The 24,982-nt window shown below is 47.5% G+C and overlaps 1 protein-coding gene across 7 annotated transcripts in view; it reads right to left on the reverse strand.

Annotated features, from left to right (window-relative positions):
- fam189a1 (family with sequence similarity 189 member A1) overlaps positions 1–24,982 on the reverse strand; it is a 117,295-nt gene that overhangs the window by 38,148 nt on the left and 54,165 nt on the right. For 5 of the 7 annotated variants that reach the window (XM_068015673.1, XM_068015676.1, XM_068015675.1 and 2 more), the window contains 3 exons: positions 14,094–14,150; positions 5,902–6,012; positions 5,386–5,517 (listed from right to left, as the gene is read on the reverse strand). In XM_068015673.1, coding sequence (XP_067871774.1) covers positions 5,386–5,517; positions 5,902–6,012; positions 14,094–14,150 — 300 coding nt within the window. Of the gene's footprint in view, positions 1–5,385; positions 5,518–5,901; positions 6,013–14,093; positions 14,151–21,468; positions 21,533–22,186; positions 22,361–24,982 lie in introns of those variants that run through there. The other 2 variants (XM_068015680.1, XM_068015674.1) reach the window with 2 other exon arrangements.

The following is a 24,982-nucleotide window of genomic DNA, read 5'->3' on the forward strand; positions in this document are numbered from 1 at the left end:
GAAAGAGAATTCCACAGACTCACGACCCTCAGAGAAAAAATTTCTCCTCATCTCTGTCTTAAATGGGCGACCCTTTATTTTTAAACAGTGACCCCTGGTTCAAGATTCTCCAACAAGGGGAAACATCCTTTCCACATCCACCCTGTCAAGACCCCTCAGGATTTTATATGTTTCAATCAAGTCGCCTCTCACTCTTCTAAATTCCAGCGGATACAAGTCTAGCCTGTCCAATCTTTCCTCGTAAGACAGCCCACCCTTTCCTGGTATTAGTCTAGTAAATCTTCTCTGTACTGACTCTAATGCATTTACATCCTTCCTTAAATAAGGAAACCAGTACTGTACACAGTATTCCAGATGTGGTCTCATCAATGCTCTGTATAGCTGAAGCATAACCTCCCTACTTTTGTATTCAATTCCCCTCACAATAAACGATAACATTCTATTAGCTTTCCTAATTACGTGCTGTACCTGCATACTAACCTTTTGCGATTCATGCACGAGGACACCCAGATCCTTCTGCTTCTCAGAGCTCTGCAATCTCTCACCATTTAGATATTAAGCTTCTTTTTTTTATTCTTTCTGCCAAAGTGGACAATTTCACACTTTCCCACATTATACCCCATTTGCCAGATCTTTGCCCACTCACTTAACGCATCTATATCCCTTTGTAGCCTCCTTATGTCCTCTTCACAACTTACTTTCCTACCCATCTTTGTGTCATCAGCAAATTTAGCAACCATACCTTCGGTCCCTTCATCTAAGTCATTTATATAAATTGTAAAAGGTTGAAGCCCAGCACAGATCCTTGTGGCACACCACTCGTTACATCTTGACAACCAGAAAATGACCCATTTATGCCTACTCTGTTTCCTGTTAGTTAGCCAATCTTCTATTCATGCCAGTATGTTACCCCCTACACCATGAGCTTTTATTTTCTGCAATAACCTTTCATGTGGCACCTTATCAAATGCCTTCTGGAAATCTAAGTACAATATATCCACCGGTTCCCCTTTATCCACAGCACATGTAACTCCCTCAAAGAACTTCAATAAATTGGTTAAACATGATTTCCCTTTCACAAAACCATGTGACTCTGCCTGTTTACCTTGAATTTTTCTAAATGCCCTGCTATAACATCTTTAATAATAGCTTCCAACATTTTCCCTAAGACAGATGTTAAGCTGACTGCCTGAAGTTTCGTGCTTTCTGTCTCCCTCCCTTTTTGAATAAAGGAGTTACATTCGCTATTTTTCAATCTAAAGGAACCTTCCCCGAATCCAGGGAACTTGGAAGATTAAAACTAATGCATCAACTATCTGACTAGCCACTTCTTTTAACACCCTAGGATGAAGTCCATCAGGACCCAGGGACTTGTCAGCCCGCAGCTCCAACAATTTGTTCAGTACCACTTCCCTGGTGATTGTAATTTTCTTGAGTTCCTCCCTCCCTTCCATTTCCTGACTTACAGCTAACTCTGGGATGTTACTTGTATCCTCAATAGTGAAGACAGATGCAAAATATCTGTTCAATGCATCTGCCATCTCCTTATTGTCCATTATTAATTCCCCAGACTCACTTTTTATTGAACCAACGCTCACTTTAACTCTTCTTTTTTAAATATCTATAGAAACTCTTACTATCTGTCTTTATATTTCTAGCAAGATTTCTCTCATACTCTAATTTTACCTTCCTTATCAATCTTTTAGTCCTTCTTTGCTGTTTTTTATATTCTGTCCAATCTTCGGACCTGCCTCCCATCTTTGCACAATTATAGGCTTTTTCTTTAAGTTTGATACCATCTTTAACTGTTTAGTTAACCACGGGAAGGGCGGTGGATGTTGTCTATATGGACTTTAGTAAAGCCTTTAACAAGGTCCCGCATGGCAGACTGGTGCAAAAGGTGAAGTCACACGGGATCAGAGGTGAGGTGGCAAGATGGATACAGAACTGGCTCAGTCACAGAAGACAAAGGGTAACAGTGGATGGGTGTTTTTCTGAATGGAGGGATGTGACTAGTGGTGTTCCGCAGGGATCAGTGCTGGGACCTTTGCTGTTTGTAGTATATATAAATGATTTGGAGGAAAATGTAGCTGGTCTGATTAGTAAGTTTGTGGACGACACCAAGGTTGGTGGAGTTGCGGATAATGATGAGGATTGTCAGAGGATACAGCAGGATATAGATCGGTTGCAGACTTGGGCGGAGAAATGGCAGATGGAGTTTAATCCGGACAAATGTGAGGTAATGCATTTTGGAAGGTCTAATGCAGGTGGGAGGTATACAGTAAATGGCAGAACCCTTAGGAATATTGACAGGCAGAGAGATCTGGGCGTACAGGTCCACAGGTCCTTGAAAGTGGCAATGCAGGTGGATAAGGTAGTCAAGAAGGCATACGGCATGCTTGCCTTCATCGATCGGGGCACAGAGTATAAAAATTGGCAAGTCATGATGCAGCTGTACAGAACTTTAGTTAGGCCACACTTAGAATATAGCGTGCAATTCTGGTCGCCACACTACCAGAAGGACGTGGAGGCTTTTGAGAGGGTACAGAGGAGGTTTACCAGGATGTTGCCTGGTCTGGAGGGCATTAGCTATGAGGAGAGGTTGGAAAAACTCGGATTGTTTCCACTGGAACAACGGAGGTCGAGGGGCGACATGATAGAGGTTTACAAAGTTATGAGCGGCATGGACAGAGTGGATAGTCAGAAGCTTTTTCCCAGAGTGGAAGAGTCAATTACTAAGGGACATAGGTTTAAGGGCAAAGTTTAGAGGCGATGTGCGAGGCAAGTTTTTTTACACAGAGGGTGGTGAGTGCCTGGAACTTGCTGCCAGGGGAGGTGGTGGAAGCAGATATGATAGCGACGTTTAAGAGACATCTTGACAAATATATGAATAGGAAGGGAATAGAGGGATATGGGCCCCGGAAGTGCAAAAGGAGTTAGTTTCGGCAGGCATCAAGATCGGCGCAGGCTTGGAGGGCCGAAAGGCCTGTTCCTATGCTGTACTGTTCTTTGTTCTTTGTTCACGGATGGCAGGTCCCACCCTTGGAATTTTTCATTCTCGTTGAAATGTATCTATTCTGTGTATTCTGAAATATCCCCTTAAATGTCTGCATCTGCATCTCTATTGACCTATCCCTTAACCTGATTTGCCAGTTCACCTTAGCTAGCTCTACTTTCATGCCCTCATAATTGCCCTTATTTAAGTTTAAAATACTAGTCTCGGACCCACTCTTCTCTCCCTCAAACTGAATGTAAAATTCAATCATATTATGATTGCTGCTACCTAGGGGTGCCTTAACCATGAGGTCATTAATTAATCCTATCTCGTTGCACAACACCAAGTCCAGTATAGCCTGCTCTCTGGTTGGCTCCAGAACGTATTGTTCCAAGAAATTATCCTGAAAACATTCTATGTACTCCTCATCTAGGCTACCTCTGCCCATCTGATTTTTCCAGTCTATATGTAGGTTAAAATCCCCCATGATTATCACTGTACCTTTCTGACAAGCTGCCGTTATTTCTTCCTTTATACCCCATCCCACATTGTGGTTAATGTTAGGTGGCCTACACACCACTCCCACAAGTGAATTCTTGCCTTTATGATTTCTCATCTCTACCCAAACTGCTTCTACATCCTGGTCTCCTGAACTAAGGTCATCCCTGTCTATTGCGCTAATACCATCATTAATTAACAGAGCTACCCCTCCACCTTTTCCTAGCTTCCTGTCCTTCCTAAATGTCATGTATCCTTCAATATTCAGGTCCCAATCTATGTTGTCCTGCAGCCATCTCTCTATAATGGCTATCAGATCATACTTATTTATTTCTATTTGCACTCTCAATTCATCTGTTTTGTTTCGACTGCAATGTGCATTCAGAAACAGTGTGTGTATTTGTGTCCTTTTATTATTTTTGTAACCTCTTATCTGTTGATTTATGCTTAGATTTGTACGCTCTGTCCCTTCCTGTCACAGTCTATCATTTCCCATATTAATACCTTTCTCTCTTGCCTTGTCTCTGCTCCTTGATTTACCATATCTTCCCAAATTTGATCCCTTGCCCCCACTACTCAGTTTAAAACCCTCTCTACTCCCCTAGTTACGCGGCTTGCTAGAACACAAGCCCCAGCATGGTTCAGGTAGAGACCGTCCCAACGGTACAGCCACCACTTTCCCCAGTACTGGTGCCAGTGCCCCATGAACCGGAACCCACTTCTACCACACCAGTCTTTGAGCCATGCATTAATTTCTCTAATCTTATTTGCCTTTTGCCAATTTGCATGTGGCTCAGGTAACAATCCAGAGATTATTACCTTTGAGGTCCTGCTTCTTACTTTGGCGCCTAGTTACTCATACTGAAGAAACCCAGCGTATCAAATGTGTGGGAACTGAAACCCCTGTTGCCGCATTTCTGCTGTAAGGCCAGTCTGAAGCGTCTGTAGCTGCATTTCTTGGAAGCCTACCCAAACTGATCTTCAGTGATGCCTGGAAAGAACTGTTCTAGGAAGGTCCCAGTGACAGCCGTCTATACACATTTGGGATGTCAAACCAAAACAAAGGACATCTTTACATGTCTTTTTTCTTCAAGAATGAGGTAGTATTCAACCTAAAATTTTTTTTTGTCTTTATTTTGTAACAGAGTGAGGGACCAAGGTAAAAAGGAAACTGTGACAGTTCAATCTGTGTACTTATGCTTTGCTTCATTACTGGTTAAGAATTGTTTTATAATAAACGGATAATTTTGTTGTTTATTAAAGAAACCTGGTTGCTGTGTTTTATTCTGGGAAAAATAGAGTCTATGATAAGTGGAACTGGAATAAACAGTGCACGCGTCCCGCCTCGGTCGTAACAGAACCCACATCCGCAATCCATTTCAGAAGTTTTGTGCCCAATACAATTACTGTGGGTTCTGGAAATCTGAAGTAAGAACAGAAATGCTGGAAATAGGCAGCAGATCAGGCAGCATCTGCCTGTTTCAGATCAATGACCTTCACATCAGTTCAGTTCAGTTCTCATGAAAGGTCATCAAGATGCAATGTTAACTGTTTCTCTCCACAGATGCCGCCTGACCAGCATTTTCTGTTTTCATTTCTGTTCCCAGTGTTGCATTCTGTATTCAGTGTTGGGTTCGGATCTGCAGCCAGCGTGGTTGTTTCTGCAGCCAGGGTCAGGTTGGGTTCGGTCCTGCAGCTGGGGTTGGGTTGGGTTCGGTTAGGTCCTGTAGCCAGGATTGGGTTTGGTTCAGTCCTGCGGCCAGGGTTGGGTTTGATTTTGTAGCTGGGGTTGGGTTTGGTTTTGTGGCTAGGGCTGGGTTCATTTCAGTCCTGCGGCCAGCGTTGGATTGGGTTCGGTTCTGTGCCTGTTGTTGGGTTCAGCAGAGTCTTACCTTTAAAGCCAGATGCACTGTGCTACACTCTCGGACTGGGTTGAGTTTCAGTGTTTCACTGAAGGTGCTGCAGCCCGTTGCCTGCTCCTGAATCTCACAGCAAACGCACACCCCATCACTGTTAAACTTATACTGCCAAACAAAACACAGCCATCAGAAACAGCAGCTCAACACATGAAATTATACAGTTTCTACAACTCCTTTATCTGCAGTAAATTTCATTTTCTATTATCCTGCCCGTTACATATTTTGTCCAACTAATTTTGTAGTTTCTGAGCTGCCTTTAATTTCACCCCATCATAATTTGTATTGTGTTTCAGAGTAAAGAACAGCCATCTTGGCGAGGTACTAAAGTTTACCCAGTGCCCATGGATCCATCATTCAGTGCCACCAGAACATTGCAAGGTAAAATGTTTATTATTATAAACTGTCCCCAAACCCCAGCCTTTGAGCCCCAGATGTCAATGCAGAATGGGGATTGAGTCCACACTGCACCATCGCTGAGCTCTGACATACCAGCTGACATTCCTCCAGGGAGGTCACCATCTGAGCATTCTGACAGGAAAGGATGGACCCAGCCAGGTTCAGCATCACACACACGGCTGAGAGCAGCATGAAGAAGGTAATCTGTAGGCAGAAAATATTAAACTGTCAGATGTTTGAACTCGGAGAAATTCACACTTATTTGGGAGGCAGCAGCGGCAACTTCACCTCCAAGATTCTGCTCTCTGAGAACTGCAGATCCACCCTGCAGCTCTCCACACTCAATGGCCCTAAATTGTCATGGTGCATGTTGCAATCCCCTGTGTTGTGTTATTGAGTTCGCAACACAAATGTACCAAACAATCTGAGCCTGAATGGTAGGTTGAATGAAAGGTTCTTTATTACAAAATAACAGAATTACAGAAGAGCTCGAAGATACACATCCTGACTATTGAGGAACACTGCTCCAACTACTATATCACGTTGGCTTGCATCACTTCCTGTGATGACGTATACTAAACTATTTACATATTCAACAGTATATTAACTAGTACCCAAGCAGCTAGAGCAATATCACAACACCCTGGGATTCGGATTGTATAAGGTGCAGGGTTATTACATATTGTTTGGGGTAGAAATGCAATATCGTACTAATGTGCCTACTGGCTTGCTGTAATCATGTGACCTCTACCATGAGGCACTCTGACTGGGGGCAGCCATCACAGTCAGTTTCATTAAAGACAGAGTCCACACCAGAATCCTGTGAATTTGCGCAACAAAAAGATGATCTAATTAAAGATGAGATTATATTAGGCATAGGATGTCTACTGAAAGAAGACAAACCTACTCTCAGGAAAGCAATTGGCATGTCCAGAAGTGCTGAGGTTGCAAATCAGTAGTTGGACCACATTCATGGCAGAACAGACCAGGCCTTATATTATGCTGATAGACATTCCAGGCTGAAAGAAAGATCACAGACAAAGGGCAGGATGCAAATACTGCAGAGGACACCACGCACAGGAAAAGAAGGCGTGGGGAGAGTAGTGCAAGAAGCTGAATCATTCTGCACACAAGTGTTTGGCTAGAAGGACACGCAACAAGCAGATACGGATGGCCACTGGAGAGACGTCAGCTGAAGATTCTGACGAGTCACAATACACCATACAACAGGTTGGTTCAGTCAAGTCGATAGGTGATAAATGGTTTGTGATGTTGGAATGATGACTGCAGAAGGAGAAAAGCAAGTCAACATAAAGTGTCAGATAGACACCGGTGCATCATGCAACATCATGACCTTCACAGACCTGTGAAAAGTGGCACAACATGGCGATCCAAAAATGAAGTCCTCAAAAGTAAGACTGAGGCTATATGATGGCACCATACTAGTGCCAAGAGGACAAGTTACTCTGAGAGCCCAATGCAATGACAGGAGCAAAGATCTGGAGTTCCAGATCATAGACGACAAGCAAAAGCCACTCATCTCAGCCGAACCAAGTTTAAAGCTTGGACTGGTAACCCTTAATGTGCAAAAAGTGATTTGCAACGTGTTGCAGCGCACTAAACCATTGACTGTGGAGCAGATCCTAGAGGAGTAGAACGATGTATTTACAGGTTTAGGATGTCTCCCTGGAGAATATCATCTTGAAGTAGATGAGCGGGTAAAACCAATTCAGCATCTGCTGAGGAAAGTTCCAGTTGCGCTCAAGGCCAGCCTGAAAGACAAGATAGAAGAGTTAGAAAAGAAGGGAGCAATCAAGAAAGTGAAACCCCTACAGAATGGATTAGCAGCATGGTAGCAGTGAAACAACCCGGAAAGCTGAGAGTATGCATCGACCCAAAGGATCTAAATAAAGCTCTGAACAGATCACACTACCCCATGCCAACCATCAAAGGAATTTTGCCACAACTTGCAAAGGCAAAAATCTTCACTACCCTAGATGTGAAGGATAGTTATTGGCAAATAAAGCTGGATGAAAGCAGCAGCTTTCTAACCACATTCTGGACGTCATTCGGGAGATACATATGGTTACAAATGCCGTTTAGCATTTCCACGGCTCCAGAGGTTTATCAACACAGACAGCACGAGATAGTTAGTGATCTTCCCAGAGTGGAAGCTACTGTGGATGATCTGCTAGTTTGTGGATGTGGAGACTCAATGGAAGACTCTAGTGCGACTGCTGGACAGAGCTCGCCAGATGAACCTGAAGCTGAACAAGAAAATTGCAATTAAAGATGCCCGAAGTCAAGTTCATAGGTCATGTACTGACAGCAAAAGTTCTTTGCCCAGATCCCAAAAAGCTGAGAGCAGTCGCATTGATACAGGGACCAACAGATGTAAAATAAAAACAAGAAATGCTGGAAATACTCAGCAGGTCTGGCAGCATCTGTGGAGAGAGAAGCAGAGTTAAACAGTGCAATGATTTGTTGGATTCGTCAACTATGTTGCAAAATTCTTGCCCAATTTGTTGTCGGAGTGTGAACCATTACGCCAACTCACTGCCAAGTAGAGGCCTGCTACCCGACCCGAACCCAACAGGACCCGACGACATATGTCGGGCTCAGGTTGGGTCGGACCAAGTCCAGGTCGAGTTGGGGCGGGTCGGGTCGGGCGGGACACACACGTTAAGTGCTCTGCTGGAATTTTAAAAAATAAACAACTTACCTGAGCTGGGAGTCCGGGATGAAACAGAGTCTGCCCAAAGTGACTGGCGTCACTATCACATCATCGCGCATGCGCTGCAGCTTCCGGCAGGTTCGATGTCAGGAAGGTAAGTAAACGGATGGTCGGGTTGGGCTTGGGTTGGGTCGGGCCCAGGGCTAAATCAGAGGGACACGGGCCGACTATTGTTTGGTCGGGTTCAGGTTGGGTTCTTTTTCCCGACCCAAGGCAAGCCTCTACTGTCAAGGACTGCAGTGGTACTGGGCACAAACAAGAAGCAGCGTTCACTAAAATCAAGCAGCTAGTGACTGCAACGTCAATGCTGAAATACTATGAAGTAAAAGATGAAGTTACCCTGCAGTGTGACGCCAGCGAGACAGGACTTGGAGCACCCTAATGCAGCAAGAACAATCAGTTGCATTTGCATCCAGGGCATTAACGCAAATAGAATGACACTACACTCAGATCGAGAAAGAGTGCCTGGCCATTGTTTTTTCTTGTGAATATTTTCATCAATACCTACTTGGAAGAGACAAAGTGACAGTTGAGTCTGACCACAAACCACTTCAAAGCATTTTCCTCAAGCTGCTACTATCTACTCCAAAGCGTTTGCAAAAGGATGTTACTCCACTTACAGAGATATCATCTGGATGTGACATACAAGGAAGGGAAACAGATGTACGTCACTGACATGCTGTCGAGAGCAGCATTCCCTATGAAGAAAGTAGAGTTTGCTACGACAGAGTGTGAAATCTTCCAAATTCAACGTGAAACTGCATCTCGACATGCTCTGGAAGTCATCAACCCAGCAGACATCAAATCTGACAGACACGCGCCTTGCTCAAATGAAGCGAATTACCCAAGATCCAACTCTACAAATGCTGCAAGAAGTAGTGATGAAAGGATGGCCTGACAGCATCAAGGACACTGCTGTGGTCACAACAGCATATTGGGCTAATAGAGATGAATTGACAGCCCAAGGTGGCATCTTGTACTAAGGAAATACAGTCATTATCCCTAAAGAGTTGAGAGGAGAGATGCTAAAGTGCATCCATGCAAGCCACCAAGGAATTGAGTCAAGTCTGAAGAAGGCAACAGAAGTGCCCTACTGGCCAGACATGAGCAAAGAAATCAAGGACCATATCAGCCAGTGCAGTGCGTCCAACGAGTACCAATAGTACCAATCTAAGCAAGTGAAAAAGCCGCGAATGACATGTGGCATCAATGCTCTCAACAAGAGTCAGCTAAGTGGTAACTTGGGACCTGCGTAGAGCAGGCTGGATCTTGCCTCTTCCTATCCTAATACACGGAGACCAATTGTTAGACCCCCCAACACCATTTCCACTGAAATTTGAGAGTTTTCTCGTGTGTGTAACTCACCCACGAATTGCAAACACTGCATTTCTTAAAAAAAATGTAACCTCCGCATCTCTGCCTTTATATCTTTACCACCGTCTATATCTCTACCTATCAAAGTATTACATCTAACACACATCCGTCACAATTCAAATGTTGAAAATATTATTAAGGAGCAAAAGAAAGCCAGTCATGTCCTGCTAACTTTTTATTGTTGGTAACCTGGACTCTTCCCAAAAGACAGGAACAGAGGATTCCTCAGCCGCTACAGGGTCGATCTGTGCCTTTTCAGTCCTCCAGCTGCCTAAGCAGGCAAGCGGGGTTAACCACTGCTCCGCCTCAGCAGCGGAACATCACACCCGTGCTCTGCATTACACCATCAGCTCTGGGGTGGGCAGGCTGGACGAGGCAGGTCATGATTCAAAATTAAACCAAGCACGTGCTGCATTTTAGAAAATACTTCGTGGAACCTGAACGATGAAAGCTGTCATTACACATCCTTTGGCTTGTGAATTTGCAGCATTGCTTTGTTCTCAGAGTGTGCACTGAACAGGGAGCTTGCGCTTGAGCTAAAGTGCTGGATTCATTTTCATTGTAGACTGTGAGCAGGTGTACGTGTGTTAGTGTAATGCCCGGCTGTGATTCCTGCTGAATGTCTGTGTTCCTCTCACCGCACACAGAATTAGAAAGCACAGCACCCTGCTCTGACTGGGCAGGGCAGGGAAGGCACCTCCTTAGAGAAGGCCACTGTCGTGGTCACTGCCTGGCTTCAGACAGGGAAGGTGCAGACAGCTGAGAGAAAATAATAAAAACAATGAAGAAAATTCAACAAAAATTTGAGGTTTACAATGTGTGAGCAGGAAAGGTTCAAACACAAATCCAGGCTTTGGAGGTTGGTGGACATGTTTGATTTTAAATAGTATCTGCAATGAGATCAATACTCCAAGCAGCAAACCACAAAGAATAGTGTAAACCAGCAAGAATTTGTGAAGAGATTTGTATCGCAAAATGCAGTGACTGACCTTCTCCCCACACAAGTTCCAGAAGCTGTTGCAACCTTGGTCAAAGGGCTAGCTTTCTCTGCAGTTCATCATTGCAGGTGACCCTGTTTCAAGCTCATTTCCTTTCTCTCCAGAAGCTGCTGGAATTTGATTCCACTGCTAACTACCTGGTTGATTAATTAACTAGTCTTAACCAGTGCTACAATCAGCCTCAGTGGCCCAGGCTGGAGAATGGAGAAATTATCCGTGAATAGCAACCTGATCACTGTCCAGATGGACAGAATGTGTGAGTGGACAGCTTCAGACTCAACAATGTCCCCACAGTCAAACAGCCAAGCACCATTCACTGCAGAGGTTTACATGTGCAGAACAACCACTTGGACAAGATAGTGGAAGGCTGTCAGCATCTTTGGAGCAGAATCACACAGGTCTGAGGCACTCAGAGAGGTTAAAGAATGATTGGAGAAAAGCTAGAAAAAAGATTTCTACTGGAACAAATAAAAGTCCAGTCACGGTGAACACTCTTGAGTGGTTTGAATCTTGTTTCTAACAAGTTTGCTAATGGATTGACAATAAACACAGCAGGGCAGGACATTTACTTATCTTATCCCTGACCCTAACCCCTGCCCATACAATCAATGAGATAATGTTACTGGACTGTTGGCACAGATTGACGGGAGGCCTGGAGTGACAGGCCAGTGGGCCCTGCCTAGCACTGTTTGCTGAATATATGTGTTTTTGAAATCTCCCGCCTTCCCTCATGCTACTGATCTCCCTGTGATTGCATTAGTGACTATGGCCTTTTCATTTTTAAACTCCTGGTAGCCCATGGCAACACTGAACACCAGAAACAGAGAATTCCTTGTGCCAGCACCAAGGCAAAAATGAGAGAAACAACAAATTTCATTCTCTCCTGAGAACTTATCCCTCAAACATAAACCTGTCTTTCTTTCTTCATCATTGGTCACCTTCAATGTATTTCCAGCTAATCTCAGTGTCAAAAGAGGCTCTCATCCTTGCAGTAGGTAATGTAAAACATCACATTCAGTTCAGCTTTGCATGTCTGAATTCCATACAAAGCAACATGGATATTACTGATTATTATTACTAGTGCAATCTGAAAGCACGTTATTAAATCAGAATCACTGCCTCCAATAGGTGCTTCCATAGCAACTTTATGGAATACTGAAAAGCTCTGAGTTCTTGTTTGTCAGTGGCTGTATCCCAAATAATTCACAGCATGAAGCAACCAGAGGTGTTTCAATGATGTAACAAGATGGTAGCTAAATGTGAGAGTAATGATTTTATGTTTTACTCACTTGTTCATGGATATCTACCTGGAGAAAAGTAAAAATAAAAACTGGAAATCTGGAATAAAAAGTTAGGATAATAATTGAGGCTGAGACTCTTTGCGACGAGCAAGTGATACCTGATCAATCAGTTCGGATGAAGGGTCACTGACCTGAAACGTTACCTCTGCTTCTCTCTCCACAGATGCTGCCGGACCTGCTGAGTATTTCCAGCAGTTCTTGTTTGTGTTCCGGATCAATAATTTGTTTTTTCCCTTTCAGAATTTCCAGAATTTTTGAATTTTATGTAAGTATTTGATAAACCTTTATCCATTTATTTACCAACACTTACACAAAAAGGTGTAAATCTATGTGGACTCTATTCCAGACAACACGTTTCTCATTCTTTTAGTCATTGAACACATATTGGGCTGAATTTTACCAACCCCCCCCAACATCAGGGGGGCCCGGAAAATACTTCCGGGAGAGGCCCTCGATGCCAGGAAGGCCCTGCCGCATTTTACCAGCAGTGGTGAGGCCTCGGGGTGGCTCCCCAGCTGCTTGGTGGCAAAGCCTTAATTTAAATAAATTGTAGTGAATTCATAAACACTTGCCTTGATCCGACAGCCGTCCCACGCCGATATTCCAGCCAGTGGCCGGAACTCCAGTGCCTTCAGATCTCCATTCGGAGATCCGAGGCATAACACTGGTGGGGGGGGGGGGGGGGGGGGGGAAAGAGTGAAAATTTCAGGGCGGGGCAGGGGTTGGGGGTGGGGGGGGCAAGTGGGGAAAACTCCTACCATTGGTTGAGTGGATGATGGAAAGGGGTTGAATGGCAAAGGTAATAAAGTTTGGGGGGGATAGTTCGGGATGGGAAGAAAATTTTCTTTAGTGTGGAAAAGGTAGTAAATGAAGTGTTTGAAGATTGATGGGGGTGGGGGTGGGGGTGGGAATGGGGCTTCGATCTTTTATTTCATTTAGAAATGTAAATGTTCCTTCCATTTCTCTTCAAAAATTCAAATTACCTTTAAGGGCTTGAAGCCCTTTAAAAATGGTGATGGCACCGGACACCGTTGCCAGGGGCGAAGCGCCCGTCCCCTCTGTATTATTAGGGATGGGCGGTCTGCCGCCGCGCACTTTGTAAAAATTCAGCCCATTTGTTTCTGAACAAAATCAGGGGAAAAACAAGCTAACGGCCTTTCACAGTCCCAATCCTTTGTCAGTAATTCCATATCATGTTATATTAATACTAGAAATACTGTTACATTAATACAGGGTACATGGGAACACCATCAGCGCCAAGCTCCATTCCAAATCAGACACCATCCTGACTTGGGAATATATCACTTTCCTTCATCATTGCTGGATCAAGTTTCTGGAACTCCCTCTCTAGCAACACTGTGGGAGCACCCTCACCACATGGACTACAGCAGTTCAAGAAAGCGGATCATCACCACCTTCTCAAGGGCAATTAGGGATGGCCAATAAACGCCAGCCTTGCCAGCAGTGCCCAGATTCTGAAATGAGTAGTAAAGAAACTCCACTGAAGTGGTGCCTGTAACTTATGCACGCAGCTCTTAGAGCTCAGTCTCAGAGTGCAAATCAACAATAATCTAGGAATAGAAACATGAATCATGGAAAGGAGACTGGATATTTCTGAATTTTTAATTCCCACAAGTAATTGCAGAGAGCGGCGATAAGTGACTGTGCCAGTCTCCCTTCCCTTTTGTTATCAACCCCAGGCAAAACATGAGAGGTTGGGCTGCTCACACTGGCATTATTCACAAAACCAATTCCTAAAGCTGCTGGCAACAATCTAGTGGCATCATTGTACACACTCTGCCTACACTGGCCCTGATATGATCAGATACACCCTGGCTTGTTGCCCTCGTATATACTGGTGCTGCAGTTGTCACTTACCACAAGGGAGATGGGTCTTTTCCAGGAAACAACACCAATTAGCCCTGATAGGAGCACCTGAAGGAAAGAAAACAAGAGCTCTCAGCAGTTATCTAAGAGTGCAGTATGACATTCGATGAGCAGACTAACTCTGTGCTACCTCCCTCTCCTCCAGAACAATAGAGGGTCTAATATAAAACACACAGCAAAAGCAGCTCCTGTACCTGACGCCAATTAATGATTCACAAGACACTTTGTCCCAACAATAAAACATACACCCTCGTAGCACACCTGCTCCAACATTCAGGAGTCAATCAGGTTTATGCAGAGGGTGACAACCAGTGACTGTTTGCGCACAGGTGGTCTCACTCAACACACAAATGCTTAATGCTGCCCAGGACATATTACATCACAAGAAGGCAAAGCACTCAGATTAAAAAAAATCCTTTCAAACTGCTTTACCTCCAAATAGCTGGGGTAAAAATAGCATCTCTCTACTTTCCTGAAGCCTCAGATTGTGGCTGAGGAATCTCCAGTGGCCACTCTGTGGATCTAGACAGTGTGTGCTAGCAAGCTGTTTGACCATGGTATGAGCACATCATAGCCATGTCCAACTCTTGCCCTCATCTGACCACTAACAGGGTACCATCTCAGCTGGAGCCATTGGGCAGGGATCAAGAATGGGATCCCAGGTTCATTTACCCTCCCTAGCTCAGGAAGACTGAGCAAATTGTAGCCTCTCAGCTGCTTCCCAAGCCCGGTCTTTAGGCCTCAGTACCTTACTAGGTGGTATACCCCGTCTGCTGTGCTCAGTACCTCACCAGGTGGTATATCCCCCGGTCTGCTGTGCTCAGTACCTCACCAGGTGGTATATCCCCCGGTCTGCTGTGCTCAGTACCTCACCAGGTGGTATATCCACCCCAGTCTGTAGGCCTCAGTACCTCACCAGGTGGTATATCCCCCGGTCTGCTGTGCTCAGTACCTCACCAGGTGGTATAACCCCCGGTCTGCTGTGCTCAGTACCTCACCAGGTGGTATATCCACCCCAGTCTGTAGACCTCAGTACCTCACCAGGTGGTATATCCCCCGGTCTGCTGTGCTCAGTACCTCACCAGGTGGTATAACCCCCGGTCTGCTGTGCTCAGTACCTCACCAGGTGGTATATCCACCCCAGTCTGTAGACCTCAGTACCTCACCAGGTGGTATATCCCCCGGTCTGCTGTGCTCAGTACCTCACCAGGTGGTATAACCCCCGGTCTGCTTTGCTCAGTACCTCAACAGGTGTTACACCCTCCTAGTCTGTAGGGCTCAGTATTTCACCAGCTGGTATACCCTGGCCAATAGGCTTCAGTACCCCACCACGCAGTATACCACCGGTCTGCTGCAGTCAGTACCTCACCATGTTGTATACACCCTGTCTGCTCTGCTCAGTACCTCACCAGGTGGTATACATCCACTCTGTAGGGGACAGTACCTCACCAGGTGATTTACCCCCAGTCTGTAGGGGTCAAAAGCTCACCAGGTGGTATACCCCAGGTCTGTAACAGTCAGTACCTCACCAGGTGGTATACCCCGGGTCTGTAACAGTCAGTACCTCACCAGGTGGTATACCCCGGGTCTGTAGGTGTCAGTATCTCACCAGGTGGTATACCCAGGGTCTGTAACAGTCAGTACCTCACCAGGTGGTATACCCTGGGTCTGTAACAGTCAGTACCTCACCAGGTGGTATACCCTGGGTCTGTAACAGTCAGTACCTCACCAGGTGGTATACCCCGGGTCTGTAACAGTCAGTACCTCACCGGGTGGTATACCCCGGGTCTGTAACAGTGAGTACCTCACCAGGTGGTATACCCCGGGTCTGTAACAGTCAGTACCTCACCAGGTGGTATACCCCGGGTCCTAAAACAGTCAGTACCTCACCAGGTGGTATACCCCGGGTCTGTAACAGTCAGTACCTCACCGGGTGGTATACCCCGGGTCTGTAACAGTGAGTACCTCACCAGGTGGTATACCCCGGGTCTGTAACAGTCAGTACCTCACCAGGTGGTATACCCCGGGTCCTAAAACAGTCAGTACCTCACCAGGTGGTATACCCCGGGTCTGTAACAGTCAGTACCTCACCAGGTGGTATACCCCAGGTCTGTAACAGTCAGTACCTCACCAGGTGGTATACCCTGGGTCCTAAAGCAGTCAGTACCTCACCAGGTGGTATACCCCGGGTCTATAACAGTCAGTACCTCACCAGGTGGTATACCCTGGGTCTGTAACAGTCAGTACCTCACCAGGTGGTATACCCCGGGTCTGTAACAGTCAGTACCTCACCAGGTGGTATACCCCGGGTCTGTAACAGTCAGTCCCTCACCAGGTGGTATACAGCGGGTCTGTAACAGTCAGTACCTCAACAGGTGGTATACCCCGGGTCTGTAACAGTCAGTACCTCACCGGGTGGTATACCCCGGGTCTGTAACAGTCAGTACCTCACCAGGAGGTACACGCCGGGTCTGTAGGGGTCAGTACCTCACCAGGTGGTATACCCCGGGTCTGTAACAGTCAGTACCTCACCAGGTGGTATACCCTGGGTCTGTAACAGTCAGTACCTCACCGCGTGGTATACCCCGGGTCTGTAACAGTCAGTACCTCACCAGGGGGTACACGCCGGGTCTGTAGGGGTCAGTACCTCACCAGGTGGTATACCCCGGGTCTGTAACAGTCAGTACCTCACCAGGTGGTATACCCCGGGTCTGTAACAGTCAGAACCTCACCAGGTGGTATACCCCAGGTCTGTAACAGTCAGTACCTCACCAGGTGGTATACCCCGGGTCTGTAACAGTGAGTACCTCACCAGGTGGTATACCCGGGTCTGTAACAGTCAGTACCTCAACAGGTGGTATACCCCGGGTCTGTAACAGTCAGTACCTCACCAGGTGGTATACCCCGGGTCTGTAACAGTCAGTACCTCACCAGGTGGTATACCCTGGGTCTGTAACAGTCAGTACCTCACCAGGTGGTATACCCTGGGTCTGTAACAGTCAGTACCTCACCAGGTGGTATACCCTGGGTCTGTAACAGTCAGTACCTCACCAGGTGGTATACCCAGGGTCTGTAACAATGAGTACCTCACCAGGTGGTATACCCAGGGTCTGTAACAGTCAGTACCTCACCAGGTGGTATACCCAGGGTCTGTAACAATGAGTACCTCACCAGGTGGTATACCCAGGGTCTGTAACAATGAGTACCTCACCAGGTGGTATACCCAGGGTCTGTAACAATGAGTACCTCACCAGGTGGTATACCCCGGGTCTGTAACAGTGAGTACCTCACCTGTGACAAGTGTTTCCATTTTTTTGTTTTTTTGAGTTTTAAAACTGAAAAGGATTCCATAGATGCTGGAACTTTGGATTTTTTTTAAAAGGTCACCAGTCGGTTTGGACTGAGTTTGAACTGTAAACAGTTACTGGAAGGCACCTGTTTTCAAATACCCCAGCAGGGGTTGTTTTTGACTTGGGAGTTGTTTGTTTACAAAGAAGTAACATGCTAAGATTTATGGTTGTCAGGAGGCTTGCTTTCTGGAAAGTTTTAGTTTCAATTTGAACTGTTAAAAAGGACAGTTGGTGTTTTTGCCTGCCAGAAGGAGGCAGAGCTCAATTCTCTCTCTTTTGAAAGAAACCCTGTATTTCCAGTGTGGTTATTTCCTATTTCCTCCTGAATTTGAAGAAACCCTGTATATGTGAAGGAACATTTGCATCAAATATGGGGGAACTGAAATGTTGGTGCTGCATTCCTGCTGTAAGACCTATTTGGAGCCACTGTAGCTACATCTCTCGAAAAGCCAAACCAAACGCTCTCGAATTAACTTAAACCTCACCAAGTGCCTGTTTTTTCCTTGATGATTGCTTCGAAAAACTTACGCACCACAGGTGTTAATCTGACCAGCCTGTAGTAACTAGGATGGTCCTGACAACCTTTCTTGAATAAGGGTGTCACATTTGCCACTCTCCAATCCTCTGGCACCTCCCCCGTATCCAGGGATGATTGGAAAATTATGGCACGCCATTTTGCTATATCTACTCACATTTTCTTAGTGTTGGAACATCAAGCGATGCCATTGCATGGAGTATTGATCATTGGTTTAGACCCTAGTCCCTCAGGCCTTTCTGCATCTTTTCAGTAATTGTTGCTTTTAGTTAATATAGTTTTACAGTCCTGATACCAGCTATTAGACTCAGTCAATGGGCTAAAAGACTGATGTTGAATCTTTCACTGAACTGAGTTGCAAATTCACTCTCTGAAGTTGATTTTAACCGCATTCAAAAATAACCACTCCAAAAATCGGTGCTGTGCCCACCGCCAGCTCTCTCTCCGCCAGACCCACCACCAGCTCTCTCTCCGCCAGACCCACCACCAGCTCGCTCTCTCCCAGACCCACCGCCAGCTCTCTCTCCGCCAGACCCACCGCCAGCTCTCTCTCCGCCAGACCCACCACCAGCTCGCTCTCTCCCAGACCCACCGCCAGCTCTCTCTCCGCCAGACCCACCGCCAGCTCTCTCTCCGCCAGACCCACCGCCAGCTCGCTCTCTCCCAGACCCACCGCCAGCTCTCTCTCCGCCAGACCCACCGCCAGCTCGCTCTCTCCCAGACCCACCGCCAGCTCGCTCTCTCCCAGACCCACCGCCAGCTCTCTCTCCCCCAGACCCACCGCCAGCTCTCTCTCTCCCAGACCCACTGCCAGCTCTCTCTCCCCCAGACCCACCGCCAGCTCTCTCTCCCCCAGACCCACCGCCAGCTCTCTCTCCCCCAGACCCACCACCAGCTCTCTCTCCCAGACCCACCACCAGCTCTCTCTCCGCCAGACCCACCACCAGCTCGCTCTCTCCCAGACCCACCGCCAGCTCTCTCTCCGCCAGACCCACCACCAGCTCTCTCTGCGCCAGACCCTCCGCCAGCTCTCTCTGCGCCAGACCCTCCGCCAGCTCTCTCTCTTCCCCAGACCCTCCGCCAGCTCTCTCTCCCAGACCCTCCGCCAGCTCTCTCTCCCAGACCCTCCGCCAACTCTCTCTCCCCCAGACCCTCCGCCAGCTCTCTCTCTCCCAGACCCACCGCCAGCTCTCTCTCCCCCAGACCCACCGCCAGCTCTCTCTCCGCCAGACCCACCGCCAGCTCTCTCTCTCCCAGACCCACCGCCAGCTCTCACTCCCCCAGACCCACCGCCAGCTCTCACTCCCCCAGACCCACCGCCAGCTCTCACTCCCCCAGACCCACCGCCAGCTCTCACTCCCCCAGACCCACCGCCAGCTCTCTCTCCCCCAGACCCACCGCCAGCTCTCTCTCCCCCAGACCCACCGCCAGCTCTCTCTCCCCCAGACCCACCGCCAGCTCTCTCTCTCCCAGACCCACTGCCAGCTCTCTCTCTCCCAGACCCACCGCCAGCTCTCTCTCCCCCAGACCCACCGCCAGCTCTCTCTCTCCCAGACCCACCGCCAGCTCTCTCTCTCCCAGACCCACCGCCAGCTCTCTCTCCCCCAGACCCACCGCCAGCTCTCTCTTCCCCAGACCCTCCACCAGCTCTCTCTCCCAGACCCACCGCCAGCTCTCTCCCCCAGAACCACCGCCAGCTCTCTCTCCCCCAGACCCACCGCCAGCTCTCTCTCTCCCCCAGACCCACCACCAGCTCTCTCCCCCAGACCCACTGCCAGCTCTCTCTCTCCCCCAGACCCACCACCAGCTCTCTCTCCCAGACCCACCGCCAGCTCTCTCTCCCCCAGACCCACCACCAGCTCTCTCCCCCAGACCCACCACCAGCTCTCTCCCCCAGACCCACCACCAGCTCTCTCTCTGCCTGACTCAACATCAGCTCTCTCTCCCCCAGACCCACCACCAGCTCTCTCACCGCCTGACTCAACACCAGCTCTCTCTCCCCCAGACCCACCACCAGCTCTCTCTCCCAGACCCACCGCCAGCTCTCTCTCCCCCAGACCCACCACCAGCTCTCTCCCCCAGACCCACCACCAGCTCTCTCCCCCAGACCCACCACCAGCTGTCTCACCGTCTGACTCAACACCAGCTCTCTCTCCCCCAGACCCACCACCAGCTCTCTCTCTCCCCCAGACCCACCACCAGCTCTCTCACCGCCTGACTCAACACCAGCTCTCTCTCCCCCAGACCCACCACCGGCTCTCTCTCGCCATACCCACTGCCAGCTCTCTCTGCCGCACTCTCCACCAGCTCTCTCTCCGCTGTACTCACCGCCAGTCTCCCTCCGCCGTCTTTACACTTGTCTCAAGACATTGCGATAAAATCCCTGCTGATCCACTGAATGAAGACACAATTAGAGCCTGCAGCCACTACAGCCATCTTAGAGCGCACCATTGGACTGACTAAACACTTTTGCTGCCTGGACAAGTTTGGGTGTTTTCTATCGCCCATAGAGCCTCCCACATTGTGGTTGTATGCTGCATTCTGTTGTCATGCAGGCCCCCACCGACCAAGAATGAGGCACACTAATTTCGCCACATGAACATTGATTTTTAAACTGTTACTGGAGTAAAGAAAGAACTTGCTTATTAAAAGAAAGCAACACCAGACCCTTGACTGGAAGAATATTTGCATATTTACAGACTGTGCTTAAAGGGGACAAAGGACCATTCCCTGCTCCAATTTAATCCACAATGGACTTTTGATGACCAGACTTTCAGGGTGGATGAGTTCGCATTCCAGGTTAACTGCTAAAATGGACAAATACACACTGAAATGGTCAGACCAGTTCAGTCACATGACTAACTGGCTGTTGGAGTTTTTTGAATTCGAACTTGCCACAGAGTTTTTAACTGGCAGAAAGCTGTTTGCTCCTGGACTGAAAAGACCACTCGTGGCTGGCTTGCCGCAGACTTTCCTGTCTGCTCTCATCTCTCTCACCAACTTCGGAATCCATTAAAGACATATGAAGCAAGAGAGAAAAGTCTCCTACAGTGAACAAGGTTTAAGAAGAATACTGGGCCCCAATGAAAAGCAAGATCGACCTAAAAGCAAGGACTACAACAAGCTTGAAGCACAGTAACAAAAACCCTTCTTTAGAGATTGCCTCAAACCTCTCTACTTTATTTTTCTCCTGCTCTTTTCCTTCTCTATTTGCATGTGTCTATCGCATATGCATGCTAGCATGGGGCACGGCGTGTATCCGTAGGCGTTAACCAAATTAGAATTTAAGTTTTAATAAATTTCACTTTTCTTCTTTAAACCTAAGAAAACCTGGTGTGCTCATTTCTTTGCCTTATAATTGGAAAGCGGTGAACAAGGATTCACCAAGGGGGAACTCAAAACACAGTGTGTTTAAAAACACAAATCCTGTTACAGTAAGACCAGGTGAAGGCTGAAAGGTACCCCTAGACCCCTTTCTCACCTGGTCGTAACATTGTAGACTCTGTTGTGCAATGGGGACAATGCATAGAGCCTGCACTGCAAGACCTCCCACATTCTGATAAGACAGGTTCCAACCATGGGCCTGCAAGCAAAGTTTTGTCATCAATACTTCAGCTGATCTGCTCCCCCTCCTGCCATCCCAGCTAAACCGCCCAAGGGAGTGGTCACACTCTGGGGACCATACCAAGACAAGTAATTACAGTACTTGCTCCAGCCAAGTGGCAACATCTATACTGACTGGCTCCAGACAGGAGAGAGCCATGTATGTTCTGTACTTACAACTATACACAGAGAGCCTCTCCTAGCAAAGATACCCCATGTACTGGTTAAATTTATGTCACACTGCTCTCCAGTTTTGCTTCATGCAGTGCCCAATTCAAGTTGTGTGAGACTGTCCCATCCAGGGGGTCCCACAGCTTGTCTCTGCAAACTAATATCACAGTTACAATCTTCACTGCAGGGAAGACGGTGGCATAGTGGTAATGTCATTGGACTAGTAATCCAAAGGCTCAGGCTAATGCCCTGGGTACATGGGTTCAAATCCCACCACGACAGCTGGTGGAATTTAAATTCAATTAATTAATAAAAATCTGGAATTGAAAGCTAGTCTCAGTAATGGTGCCATGAAACTGTCAGTTGTCGGAAAAACTCATTTGGCTCACTAATGCCCTTTAGGGGAGGAAATCTGCTGTCCTTACCTGGCTGTGAGAGAATATTTAAAAATATCCTACTGCAACGCACATCAGAGCTCAGTTACTCGCTGGATGAACTCCCTGAGCCACTGGGGAACTGCACAGTTACAGGATCAAACTCAGGGTGAATGTCCACATTACCTTCACGTGATGATGCATCGATGCTATGTAGTATTCCCAGTGCTTGTTATACACTAGTATTTCCTGACTAGCAATCTAGAACCACTGTAAGCTCTAAATAATCCTGGGAATTCCACAGGAAATGAATTTTAAAAATAAATAAATACAACAGGAACCCACTAATTTTTCTCTTGTCTAAACAACATGTTATCTCCTTTCAGCACACACGAACTCTGGCATTCCTTCAACATTAGCGATAAAAGCTGGCATTCAATGACCAACATGGTTACACCTATGAAGAGAGACTGGATAGGGTAAGGTTGTTTTCCTTAGAGCAGAGAAGGCTGAGGGGGGACCTGATTGAGGTATACAAAATTATGCGGGGCATTGATAGGTTAGATAGGAAGAAACATTTTCCCTTAGCTGAGGTGTCAATAACCAGGGGGCACAGATTTAAGGGAAGGGGCAGGAGGTTTAGAAGGGATTTGAGAAAAAATGTTTTCACCCAGAGAGTGGTTGGAATCTGGAACGCACTGCCTGAAGAGGTGGTAGAGGCAGGAGCCCTCACAACATTTAAGAAGTATTTAGATGAGCACTTGAAACGCCATAGCATATAAGGCTACGGGCCAAGTGCTGGAAAATGGGATTAGAATAGTTAGGTGCTTTATGGCCAGCACAGACACGATGGGCCGAAGGGCCTGTTTCTGTGCTGTATAACTCTATGACTATGACCTACAGATGGACCTGTGATTGGCCAGGTTACACCCACAGGTGTATCATGGTGGGGTGGCCATGAGATTTCAACAACAACTTATATTTATATCGCGCCTTTAACATAATAAAATGTCCAAAGGCACTTCACTGAAGCATTATAAAACAAGTATGACACTGAACCACAAAAGGAGATATTAGGTCAGATGACCAAAAGCTTGGTCAAGGAGGTATGTTTAAGGAGTGTCTTAAAGGAGGATAGCAAGGTGGGGAGCATATTGCAGAGCTTGGGGCCTAGGTGACTGAAGGCACTCATGGACCAGGCCTTCTTCATTCAGCGAGTCCTTTTTCAAATGCTGTGGAATTGAAGATGCAGAAATCTTCTGTCTGCAGGACTTCCCCACTGGCGGGTACTTCGACGTGACATTTAAGGACGTGGCAGGATGTGTGACATTCCTGAAGGTCTTCAAGGAGAAAGGAAACCAGGCACCATGTCACAACGGAACCAGATTGCGACCATCCATCTCTACAACCCACATATTCCTGTCGTGGATGTGCTCACTTACCTTGCCAGGTATGTTGAGGTGGCCGGGAACAGCACTGAGGTCAAGGACCCATTCAGGATTTGGATCAGCAAATGGCAGGTCAAGATGACCTTGAAGGTGGAAGCCAACAGATCCATCCTCCACCCTCCCTTCAGCTTTGCTAATGGGGGAGGTCAGGGCTACTTGGTCTACTTGGGGCAGCACAGAGTTTGTCACAGCTGCGGCAAATCTGGTCACGTGGCAGCCATCTATAAGCACTGAAAGAAGGAAGGCCACCAGACAAAGGACTGCAAGCAGAGTAAGTGCTGCAGCCTGTGTGGTGAGGCAGGCCACCTCTACAAGACCTACCCAAAATGCTGCCTCAGTTATGAACAGGCAGCGAGAATCAAGGAGGAGCACAAGAGGAACAGTGAACACGGCTGCTACAAAGGGGACCAGCAACCCTCCCCCACCAAGCCCCCATGAGAAAAACCTGTCGAAGGACAAGGAGAAGGAGGAAGAGGGTGCTGCAGCAAGCTGCCAAATACCAACCCTGTGCCTGGAGCCACCTCCTCAGCAGACAGAATTAATGGAAAAGGAGCCAGCAAAGGGACAACTGGGTGAATGGCAAGTGGTTAAGATGTAAACCACAAAGAAGGCGGCGCAAAAATGAACAGGCCACCCCCCCCCCCCAAACCAGTGGCAAGAGAAGGCTACGTCTGAGACGGACTATAGCAATTGCTCCTCATCAGATGAGGGAGGAAAGATGAGGAAAGACGACACCAGCAAAAGAAGTGGCAGAATACAAAAGAGCTAGAGGAAAAGGCCCCGCAGCTCCGAAACAGTGGAAGCAGCGAAGGGCCCAGCGCACCCCAACCCCAAAGTGACAAGCGCAACAAGACGCCCAGCGCACCCCAGCTCCGGGAAGCCGGGAGTAGTGAAGTGCCTAGCGCACCCTAGCTCCAGGAAACCAGGAGCAGCAACGTCCTCAATGAGGGAGCAGAGGCGAAAGACAGCACCAGCAGAGGACAGTCCAAGCCTCCCTACCTACACACAACCCCACCACCCCCCCACCCCCCACCCCACTCCACTGGAACAACTCTTCTATGAGTGACCAGGACAGTTTTCTCAGCCCAGCAGTGCAACAGCTTGTGAATACTCTTGGTATGCAAGAACATGCCCAAGGGTTGGGACTAGCACAGATACCTGGAGTGGTAAGCAATATACAGTTTTAATGGGTCTAATGCCACTACATGATTGTTTCCACCTCTCCAAGGTCAAAATTGACCTGCTGTTTCTGCAGGAGTGTGGAATACCACACCTCAGCATCTACAAGCAATAAGAACATAAGAACTAGGAGCAGGAGTAAGCAATTCAGCCCCTCGAGCCTGCTCTGCCATTCAATACGATCATGGCTGATCTCACCTCGGCCTCAACTCCACATTTC

The sequence above is a fragment of the Heterodontus francisci genome, chromosome 35, assembly GCF_036365525.1.
Source record: "Heterodontus francisci isolate sHetFra1 chromosome 35, sHetFra1.hap1, whole genome shotgun sequence".
Classification (NCBI taxonomy): domain Eukaryota; kingdom Metazoa; phylum Chordata; class Chondrichthyes; order Heterodontiformes; family Heterodontidae; genus Heterodontus; species Heterodontus francisci.